At 54.0% G+C, this 11,167-nt stretch overlaps 1 protein-coding gene across 1 annotated transcript; it reads left to right on the top strand.

Moving 5' to 3' along the window:
• The first annotated feature begins 8,057 nt into the window (after positions 1-8,057).
• LOC125250907 (NACHT, LRR and PYD domains-containing protein 1 homolog) lies at positions 8,058-11,127 on the top strand. Its single transcript, XM_048163740.1, has 4 exons — positions 8,058-8,104; positions 9,393-9,482; positions 9,870-9,980; positions 10,085-11,127. Exons 1-4 carry the CDS (start codon positions 8,058-8,060, stop codon positions 11,076-11,078), a joined length of 1,242 nt encoding a protein of 413 aa, XP_048019697.1. The 3' UTR covers positions 11,079-11,127.
• Positions 11,128-11,167: the final 40 nt, after the last annotated feature.

The raw sequence follows: 11,167 nt of genomic DNA, 5'->3' as shown, positions 1-11,167 counted from the left end.
CCGTGGCTTTGCGAAGTGGGATGGCTTCGGGGTACCGGGTGGCATAATCCACGATGACGAGGATGTGTTCGTGCCCCCTGGCGGATTTCGGCAGCGGCCCTACGAGATCCATCCCGACTCGCTCGAAGGGCACCTCAATGATGGGCAACGGTATGAGCGGACTGGGGGGAGGAGTTTGGGGCGAAGTTCGTTGGCAGGTGGAACACGCCTGGCAAAATCTTTTCACCTCAGCTTCCAGTCCCGGCCAGTGAAAACGATCCCTGATTCTCTGCGCTGTGTTTTGAGCCCCCAGGTGGCCAGCCATCGGGTGAGCGTGAGCAAGTTCCAGGATCACTGCCGTTTTCGTACGCGGGACTACTAAGAGTGGTTTTTCCTCCCCCCTCCGTGGCGCAACGCAGTATAGCAGGCCGTTTCGGACGACGAAGTGAGGGGTCGGATGGGGAGGCGGCCGTACTTCTTTTCCATCTATCTCTCTCACCTGGCCCCAACAATGCTTGAGGCGATCGTCTTCTAGCTGTTCTTTGGCGAACGCGGCCCCCCCCGTCACCTGTTGGAACAGATCATAGAAGAGATTAGAGTTACGGGGGGTGGACTCACCATCTCGTGCACTGTCAGAGGTCAGCAGCGCAGGGCAGCGCGGAGAGGGCCGCTTCGGTCGTCGGCGGCGGCGGTTCCCGGCTTGTCTATCCGGCTGGGTGGCGGCGGAGAGCAGCGGCTCAAAGCCTGGCCAATCTCGGCCGAGCAGCACTGGCACGGGGAGCTCCTTAACGATGCCCACCTCCACTGGCCAAGTCCCTTGCGACGCCGAGATGTTCACCCGTCGTGTGGGCACGTAGTGAGTGTCGCCATGAACACAGGTGATAGGAAGGAGGGTCTTGGACTCAGTGCGTGGCGGCAGAACTGAAGGTTGCACTAGGCTGACCGCACTGCCAGAGTCGAGGAGGGCTTGGAAGGGGCGGCCATTCAGCTTCACCTCCGCTCGCGGCGCCGCTTTTGATGGGGCGCGGTGTACTGCGCAGCCTGCCAGCCATGCTCGCGGGGGCTCCGTAGGCATAGGTTCGTCGCGGGGCTCAGGAACCGCCGGCCTGCTTACTGCGCGCGTGGCGCCCTCCGGCGTGCGTCGCTCCTGGACCACCCTCCGGGGAAAAGGCGGCGCCCTCTCCCCAGCCTCTCGGTGTTGGGCGGCCTCCGCCAGCTCGATGGCCTCGACAAGCTCTGTGACGCTCTGGGGGTTCCGCATGCCAGCCGCCTGCCTGAGTGGTCGGGGAAGGGTACGGAGGAGTTTATCTATTATTACCCGCTCGGCGACCTGAGCCGCGGTAGGGTTGGTGGACAACAACCAGTGGTGAGCGAGACGTGTGAGCTCGGCAGCTTGGGCACGCGCCGGCACCCGGCTTCGGTATTCCCAATCGTGGAAACGTTGTGCCGCACATATTGGGGAAAGGCCCACGCGCCCCAAGATCTCTCTTTTGAGCTCATCATATGACGCTGCCAGGGTTGGGTCCATCATGAAATATGCACGCTGTGCCTCGCCAGTGAGCAGGGGAGCCAGTATCCGTGCCCAGTCCTCAGGTGGCCAGACTTCCCGGGCGGCGATGGCTTCAAACATTTGTAGAAAGTTCTCTACGTCGTCGTTCGCCGTCATCTTAGGCAGGAGTTGAGTGGCCTGTACTCGGGGGTCTGGCAACGGAACCTGTTGGGCGGCGGCTCCACGGAGCGCAGAGAGCTCCCGTTCGGTTTCCCCTTGCCGCGCAGCCATGTGCTCCATGATTTGCTGCTGCCGGATGCTCACCTCGGTTAAATGCTTCAGCAGCTCTTCCATGCTGAAAGAGGGAGGGAGGGCAGCCGCCTGGGAGAGGGAAAAAAAAAACAGGAAAAAAGTGATTTTCTTTTTTTTTTTTTTTTTTTTTTTTTTTTTTTTTTTTTTTGCGGTGAAGTGTCTGTGTTTCTTCAGTGGGCTGCCCGCATTCTCCACCACTGTGGCAGGGTGAAGAAACACACGACAAGTGGGTTGCGGTGAAAGTCCCCGGAGGGTGGATTTTATTAGGAAAACCCAATTTAGGTAGTGCAGTAAGGTGACGTGCTGTTCCTTCAATCTCCGTGGCTGTGAGAAGGAGTGCCGTGGGTGCTCCTGTGGTTGGGCAGACGGGTCACACGCTTGACTCTGGCAAAGGGAGAACAGACAAAGGTTAGCTGCACGTCTCTTGGAGAGTAGTTCTCACCATACAGCCAGTGTGTGCCGCTTTTATAGGGAGCAGCAGATTTGGAACACCTGTGACCGGTCTGCTGGTCATGAGGGTGAACAGGTGATTCCTCTTTGTTCCCAGGGCGACGCTGATGAGTGCCCGGGACACGCGTCACAATACATTATTAAAATCTTGTTAACATTAGTTAATGCACTGTGAATTCACATGAACAAACAATGAACAACTGTATTTTCATTAACATTAATGAAGATTTGTAAATATGGTAACAAATTTATTACTCATAGTTAGTTCATGTTAGTTAATACATTAATGTTTAACTAATGAACCTTATTGTAAAGTGTTACCAACAAAACAAACAAACAAAGTACCTCTAGGGAACCAATCTGCACTTACCTCAAGATAATAAAAGGAAATAAACAAATAATTCCCTGACTCCCTTTCTACTTTAAACAGGAGAAAACGTCTAGGTTACTAGTGTAACCCCCGTTCCCAGAAGGCGGGAACGGAGACGTTACGTCGATACTGACGTAATGGGGTCTCGTCTGGGAGCCCAATCACCTCCAAGGGTACAAAACAAGCCAATGGGAATTGGCCTGTGAGATTTACATGCCAGGCCCCTCCCCCGGCATCCGGGTATAAATAGGGCCGGCATACTCACCTTCATTCATATTTTTGCTGAGGAGCCGAGATAGGTATCTGGCCGCTCAGCGGTGACTCAGAGCTATGGCAGGGGAACGTAACGTCTCCGTTCCCTCCTTCCGGGAACGGGGGTTACACTAGTAACCTAGACGTTCCCATTCAGTCAGTCACGTTCGACGTTACGTCGATACTGACGTAATGGGGTCCCGTGGAAAACGCCATAGCAACTGAACCACGTTACGAGTGTTAGGGAGGCAGGTGCTGGCAGGCTGAGGCGTGCCAATGCAAATGCGGCCCATACTCGCAACCCTCCAGCGCCCAGAGTAAGCCCAGGAATGTCTTCCATACCGGTGGGATGGAGAGGACAGGGCGTTACCGTGGAGAAGTCGAAGCTGCTGTTCCTACCCCACGGGGAAGAGTGCTTCGGAACTCAATCCCTCGTTTTTCAGCAACGACAAAAACGCCAGGAAAGCGTTCCCCGAGGAGGGGAAGGCTACGGAGACCACACCCTGCCCGAAGGGAGGTAACGTGTGGAAGACACATATGGACTGGTCAGAGAACAGTAACGCATATGGAAGATCTCTGATGTAGGTCCTACCTTCCGGGAGGAACGACTAGCAATCAGAGACGGGGCAAAGCGAAGCCGCCCAGGGAAAGACACGGGTTTACCGTCAGGGAAACCTTACCGTGGACAAACACATATGGGATTACCCGAGGGGAATCACAGCATATGGGCATCTAGCCCAGTACAAGGGCAGACCAACCGGGCATACACACGAGTACTGGACCTAGCGCCGGACGCCTCCGCCACGTCTGGCCGCCGCAGGATGCAGGAGGAACTCCACAGGGTTCGCCGTTACGGGGAACTGAACTGAGGAGCGGGAAAAGTGCTCGCATTCCCTCTCCCGAGGGAAATGGCACAGCAAGCGAACACCCATGGCTATCTACGAGTAGAAAGCACACGGGTGGACACCGGTTCCACTCGGAGGTTCTAATACCTCGCGAATGTATTTGGTGACGCCCAGCCCGCAGCTCTGCAGATGTCTGCAACAGAGGCGCCGTGCGCCAACGCCCAGGAAGAAATAACACCCCGAGTGGAGTGAGCTCGCAACCCGAGGGGGCACGGCTCGCCTTGGGTCTGGTATGCCAAGGCGATGGCATCCACTATCCAGTGGGCCAACCTCTGTTTGGAGACAGCCTTTCCCTTCTGCTGACCTCCAAAACAGACAAAGAGCTGCTCAGAGCTTCTGAAGCTCTGCGTGCGGTCCACGTAAACGCGCAGGGCACGAACGGGACACAGCAACGCAAGGGCTGGGTCTGCCTCCTCCGGGGCAGTGCTTGCAGGTTCACCACCTGGTCCCTGAAGGGAGTGGTGGGAACCTTGGGCACATATCCAGGCCGGGGTCTCAGGACAACCTGAGAGTAGTCCGGCCCGAATTCCAGGCACGAATCGCTGACCGAAAATGCTTGCAGGTCCCCAACCCTCTTGAAGGAGGCGAGCGCGGTCAGGAGCACTGTCTTAAGAGACAGATGTTTCAGCTCAGCTGACTCGAGGGGCTCGAAGGGAGCTCTCCGAAGGCCCGAGAGGGCGATGGAGAGATCCCAGGAGGGAATGAGGCGAGGCCTAGGGGGATTTAACCTCCTGGCGCCTCTGAGGAACCTGATGATCAGGTCGTGCTTTCCTAGTGACTTGCCATCAAGCACATCGTGATGCGCTGCGATGGCGGCCACATAGACCTTCAGGGTGGAAGGGGACAGCCTCCGTTCCAAACCCTCTTGAAGGAAGGGAAGCACAACACCGACCGGGCATTTCCGGGGGTCCTCCCGGCGGGAGGAACACCACTCAACGAACAGACTCCACTTCATGGCATAGGCGCGCCTCGTAGAAGGGGCTCTAGCCGAAGTGATGGTGTCGACTACCGCGGGCGGTAGGCCACTTAAGTCTGCCGCGTCCCGTCCAGGAACCACACGTGGAGGTTCCACAGATCGGGCCGTGGGTGCCATATGGTGCCCTGCCCCTGAGAGAGGAGGTCCTTCCTCAGGGGGATGCGCCAGGGATGGGCTGTCGCAAGGAGCATGAGTTCCGGGAACCAGGTCTGGTTGGGCCAGTACGGCGCAACTAGCAAGACCCGCTCCTCGTCCTCCCTGACCTTGCACAGTGTCTGTGCAAGGAGGCTCACTGGGGGAAACGCATATTTGCGTAGGCCCCGGGGCCAGCTGTGTGCCAGTGCATCCGTGCCGAGGGTCCCCTCGGTCAGCGAATAAAACAACTGGCAATGGGCGGATTCCCGAGAAGCGAACAGGTCCACCTGTGCTTCCCCGAACCGGCTCCATATCAGCTGGACCGCCTGGGGGTGGAGTCTCCATTCCCCGGGAGCGTGAGCTGTCGTGAGAGCGCGTCGGCCGCACGATTGAGCTCGCCCGGGATGTAGGAGGCGCGCAGTGACCTGAGTCGGCGCTGACTCCACAGAAGGAGATGGCGGGCGAGTTGCGACATGCGACGGGAGCGTAGACCACCCTGATGGTTGATGTACGCCACAGTCGATGTGTTGTCCGTCCGGACCAGTACATGCTTGCCCTGCAACAGCGGTCGAAACCGGCGCAGCGCAAGGAGTACTGCCAGCAACTCGAGGCAGTTGATGTGCCAATGGTGATGGGGTCCTGTCCAGGAGCCCGACGCCGACTGGCCACTGCATATGGCACCCCAGCCGGTGGTGGAGGCGTCTGTTGTAACAACAACATGCCTGGACACTTGTACTAGGGGCACCCCGGCCCGTAGAAAAGCAAGGTCCGACCACGGGCTGAATGTGCGGCGACACTCCGGAGTGATGACCACACGGAGTGAGCCGCGGTGCCATGCCCACCTCGGGACTCGGTCGTGAAGCCAGTGCTGGAGCGGTCTCATATGGAGCAATCCGAGCGGCGTGACCGCGGCTGCGGATGCCATATGCCCCAGGAGCCTCTGAAATTGTTTCAGTGGGACCGCTGTTTTCCGCGAGAACGAGTTCAGGCAGTTCAGCACTGACTGTGCACGCTCGTTGGTGAGACGTGCTGTCATGTTGACCGAGTCCAGCTCCACACCGAGAAAAGAGATGCTCTGCACGGGGCAGAGCTTGCACTTTTCCCAGTTGACCCGAAGCCCCAACTGGCTGAGGTGACTGAGCACCAGGTCCCTGTGTTCGCACAACTGCTCTCGGGACTGGGCCAGAATGAGCCAGTCGTCGAGGTAGTTGAGGATGCGAACGCCCACTTCCCTGAGCGGGGCAAGGGCCCCCTCTGCGACTTTGGTAAAGACGCGAGGAGACAGGGACAGCCCGAAGGGTAGGACCCTGTACTGATATGCCCGCCCCTCGAACGCAAACCGCAGAAACGGTCTGTGTCGAGGAAGGATCGAGACATGAAAGTACGCGTCCTTCAGGTCTATTGCTGCAAACCAATCCCGGGGGTGGACGCACGTGAGAATGCGTTTCACCGTGAGCATCTTGAACGGGAGCTTGTGAAGGGCCCGATTCAAGACACGCAGGTCCAGGATTGGTCGTAACCCCCCGCCTTTTTTGGGTACTATGAAGTACGGGCTGTAAAACCCAGACTTCATCTCGGCTTGAGGGACAGGCTCTATTGCGTCCTTCGCCAAAAGAACCGCAATCTCGGCCCGCAGGACAGAGGCGTTGGGACCTGTCACCGAGGTGAACAGAACGCCGCTGAACCTGGGGGGACGCCTGGCGAACTGAATCGCGTAGCCGAGTCTGATTGTCCGAATGAGCCAACGGGACGGGTTGGGAAGGCGTAGCCACGCCCCCAAGCTCCGTACGAGTGGAACCATCCGGACAACAGAAGTACTCACGGGGGGGCAGCATGGAGCACTGTGGCCCAACCCGGGAGGCAGTGCGTCCCGAAGTTGAGGCTGTGAGTGGAGTCTTAGAAGAAGGCTTGGCGGTCTGGGCAGGGGGCGTCGCTTTCCTGCGGGTGGCTGGGTGAGGGTGGGACGAATCCGACCTCACCGGAGCCTGAGCCGCAGGAGGACGCCCTCGGCGAGGAGCAGACGGAGGCACAGCCCGTGGCGGATGGGTGGCATCATCACGCCGGGGCAGGATGTGATTGATGGCCTCCGTCTGCTTTTGCACTGCCGAGAACTGCTGAGCGAAGTCCTCGACAGTGTCGCCGAAGAGGCCGGCCTGGGAGATGGGGGCGTCGAGAAAGCTGACTTTGTCGGCTTCCCTCATCTCGGCCAGGTCCAAACAAAGATGCCGTTCCTGGACCACTAGGGTGGACATCGCCTGACCCAGGGCGCGCGCCGTGACTTTCGTCGCCCGGAGGGCGAGGTCAGTCGCCGTACGCAGCTCTTGCAGCGGCCCTGGCTCAGAACTACCCTCGTGCAGCTCCTTAAGAGCTTCAGGGCAGAAGCTGCCTGTCCAGCGGCTGAGTAAGCCTTGGCAGCGAGAGCGGCCGTGGTCTTACTCGCCTTGGACGGGAGACGCGGACGGTTCCGCCAGGTGGCCGCGGACTGCGGGCACAAGTGCACCGCAATCGCACGCTCCGCCTGTGGAATTTCCACGTACCCTTTGGCAGCCCCACCATCGAGGGTAGTGAGAGTGGAGGAGGCAGAAGAACGGTTTCTGGCCGTGTAAGGGGCCATCCACGTCTTCTGGAGCTCCTCATGCACCTCCGGGAAGAAAGGCACTGGGGCGGGACGCGGCTGGGAGCTGCGCCCCGAACCCAGAAACCAATCATCCAACCGCGAGCGCTCGGGACACGGTGGAGGGTTCCACACGAGACCGATGCCCGCGGCGGCCCGGGCAAGCATGGCCGCCAATTCAGAGTCCGCCTCAGACTGAGCTACCACCCCTGAGGGCGGAAGCTCGGAGTCATCATCGTCCTCCGAATCAGCGATCCCGCTCCCCGATGCAGCGATCGACATCTGATCTTCCTCCGAAGCGCCGAAAGTGACGCGGGGCACCCCCGAGGAGGGCCCCGCGGCAGCAGCCGGCCGCTCGACGGCACATGACATTGGGGAGGAGAGGGAGGTTCGTGGGGGCGGACCCGACGAAGTGGCTCCCACTGTGATCCTCAGATCTCCCAGAGCACTAACCGGACCGGCGGCCGCTACAGCCGCCGGCGCTGGGGTAGTGACAGAGGGGACCCTCACTTCTGTGTTAAAGAAGGAGAGTCGCGATCTCAATGTCAACATGGACATGCCCTCGCAATGAGGGCATGTACCATCCACGAGCGCTGACTCAGCGTGCTGTTTCCCCAGACACGTGAGACAGCGATCGTGGCCGTCAGAGGAGGTCAGGAAACGACCACATCCAGAAACACACGGACGAAAAGACATCTTGAAAAAGACGCTGATCGCCCGTGCTTGCTCTTTTAGTGCACCTCACCAACCGAAGCACACAGGGATGAGTGCAGCACCGTCCTGTGGGCAGCGCGCCGTCACACCCACCGCTGAGCGTGCCTTCCCAACCAGCTGGAGAGATTCGAGCAGCCACCAGAGAGAAACAGGAAAAAGCAATGAAAATTGCTGTTGAAGGAACTTGTCCTTAGCAATTAAAATTGCTGTTTGCTCTCTCAGTTCAGGAAATTCACTCTTGAAGAGGTGAAAGGATGATCAGCCGATCGGCTCCGAAGCAAAAGTATGAATGAAGGTGAGTATGCCGGCCCTATTTATACCCGGATGCCGGGGGAGGGGCCCGGCATGTAAATCTCACAGGCCAATTCCCATTGGCTTGTTTTGTACCCTTGGAGGTGATTGGGCTCCCAGGCGAGACCCCATTACATCAGTATCGACGTAACGTCGAACGTGACTGACTGAATGGGAACCATACAACGTCCAAATAAAATAAAAATGGCACCCACTCCCTTGAACTTCCAAGTTTTGTCTATATACAATATTTACAAAAGACACATATTAACAGTTTAACAACTACTGGGGTTCAGCAAGAAAAGTGTCTGAATGAACGCAACACTGTTTATACAAGCTTTTAACAAAAATAAATAAAATAAGTCTTACAACAGATCCCAATAGAATAACAACAGACAAACAAAATAAAGTAAGCTTTGTAATGAATCACAAACACACAGCGGCAGTAAAACAAATCAACAGCAACAAAGCAAACCAACAGCCAACAAGCTCTCTTTTTTTTTTTTCTGGAGATCAGCCAGGATTACTAATGCTGCCTTCACATGCTCTCGGATTTATCTTAAATATGAGTTTCCTTGGTAAAAATTGCACATGAACGCCCTCCCATTTTGAATATGATGAGTTTGTAATCACGACTTCAAAAGTGGGAATTATCAAATTTCTGATAGCACATGAAGGAAGCATTATACACTATTCCTTTCATTGAGAACCAATCAGCAGATGATGAGCACTCGCACCTGGCTGTTCCTGCTCAGACAAAGAAGAAGGGGGAAAGAAACGACCACTACTGCCACCTAGTGGACTAAGACCCACATGACATACAAAAAAAAAATGGTGATGCGACAATAGCATGTTCTTATGATGGTTCTTTGACTATTGATGTTTATGTAACATTAATATTGTAGTGTCAGTGTCACTGGATTGCTGCTGAAAGAGGGACTTGAGTTTCTGCAAAAATCACTGACAGATCCACACTGCACTGTGACCATTGAAGGGTATGTGTGCTCAATGTGCTTTTTTAGTCTAATGCCTAGATTAAAAGTAGATTAAAACCCACAATACAAATGATAAATTACTTAGTGAAAGAATTTTAGAAACTACGGAACTTTTATTGCTGAAAATAGCTGATAATTTCTGATCTATTATTTCATTTTTTTTTTTTTTTTTGTAAAATAAATGTGAATTTTCCTTGTTATCATCTATTTATTAGCTGTAATGTAAAGCTGCTAGTCTCCATTTTAGGGTCACCAATTGCTTAATTTTAAATACAATCACCATTTTGGTACAGATCATTATCATTGTTTCTTAAAAATAATCTCCAGCATAATGGTGATATATTTTGCATCATTTTACTTATTCTGGTTTCCTCCATGTTTATCAAGGAGGAAGTGCTGTAAACCCACTGACCAGTGCACAGAAGAGGACTGGAGACGGAGCTGTAATAAGAAAGTGGAGATTCACTTCAAACCAAAGGTTTTAGAGGAGCTGAAAGAGTGAGATCATTTTAATTTTACAAAAAAAAAAAAAAAAAGTTTTTATATTTTTCTTATTTATACATTCATCATCTCCTTTTATCATTATCATCTCTTTTCTCTAGGCTGGACATCTCTGACTCTGAACTGTCTGGACTGGATCTTCACTGTCAGTCTTGTGTTCACATTGTTGATAGTGATCAGTGGGTTCAGGTGGAGCCGTCAGTCTGTACAGATGAAGGAGGGTCAAAGTTCAGGATCAGCACTCAGGCGGGTCGATTCGAGTGCAGCAGGACCAGAATGCGATGGGTCTGTTCTGGTGACGTCATTCTCCAGTACCGTCAGGTGGATGGACGTTTCCTCAGTGCAGAGCTGGAGAGGCTTCAGTGTGAGCGAATTGGTCCAGTGATTGATGTGAGCGTGATCTCAGGGAAACTGGAGGAGGCCCATCTGCCTCATTACGCCTGTTTAGCAGAGTCTGCCCCCTCTCTCAAAGATGCTGTGAAGCTCCTCAACAAAAGAGATGAAGGAATATCTTTACAATCTGTAGAGATGACCCGTTATCATGCTAAAATACTCCAACCATCCTTCTCTCTTATAACTCTAATTATAAGCCTGTTCACACAGTGGGAAGAACACTGTAACCTTCTTCTCTACATGTGCTGTAAAGATCCTCTCATTCTTCACATCTACTTTTTTCCAGTGAATGACACTTTTTCAAAAGAAAAAGTTAAACAGAATGAAAAATCAAGTCATCCGATCAGCCATCCCAGACCTAACAGACCATTTCGGATGAAAACACCACACCTTCTTGAGGTTCCTGGTGCTTCTGTCCATCCTGTAGAGGGGATTTCATTTACAACAGATGTTGATCCAAACTTCTTTGAGATCTTGCAACGTCAGCATGGTGACGTACAAATGAATCTTATCAGAGAGGAGGACAAGAAGTCCGTGTGGACTGCCACAATATGGAAAGCCAAACTTGACCAGTTAAATCAAAGGCAAGTTCAAGATAAGCCACAACTGAATTCTGATGTTAATAAAGCTCAGTATTATGAGGAACACAGATCAGCTCACATTGAAAGGGTTAAAGACGTGAAGAGCATTCATTCATTTTGACAGCTATCCAAGCTATGCTACATATCATTAAATTATGTAATTTATCTTGGAAAAGATGCCAACAATGCTGCCGTTTAGTTCTAGAATGT

The sequence above is a fragment of the Megalobrama amblycephala genome, linkage group LG17 (genome assembly GCF_018812025.1).
Source record: "Megalobrama amblycephala isolate DHTTF-2021 linkage group LG17, ASM1881202v1, whole genome shotgun sequence".
NCBI classification, from domain to species: Eukaryota; Metazoa; Chordata; class Actinopteri; order Cypriniformes; family Xenocyprididae; genus Megalobrama; species Megalobrama amblycephala.
The sequence above is the reverse complement of the archived record's forward strand: the minus strand, read 5'-3'. Positions and strand labels throughout refer to the sequence as shown.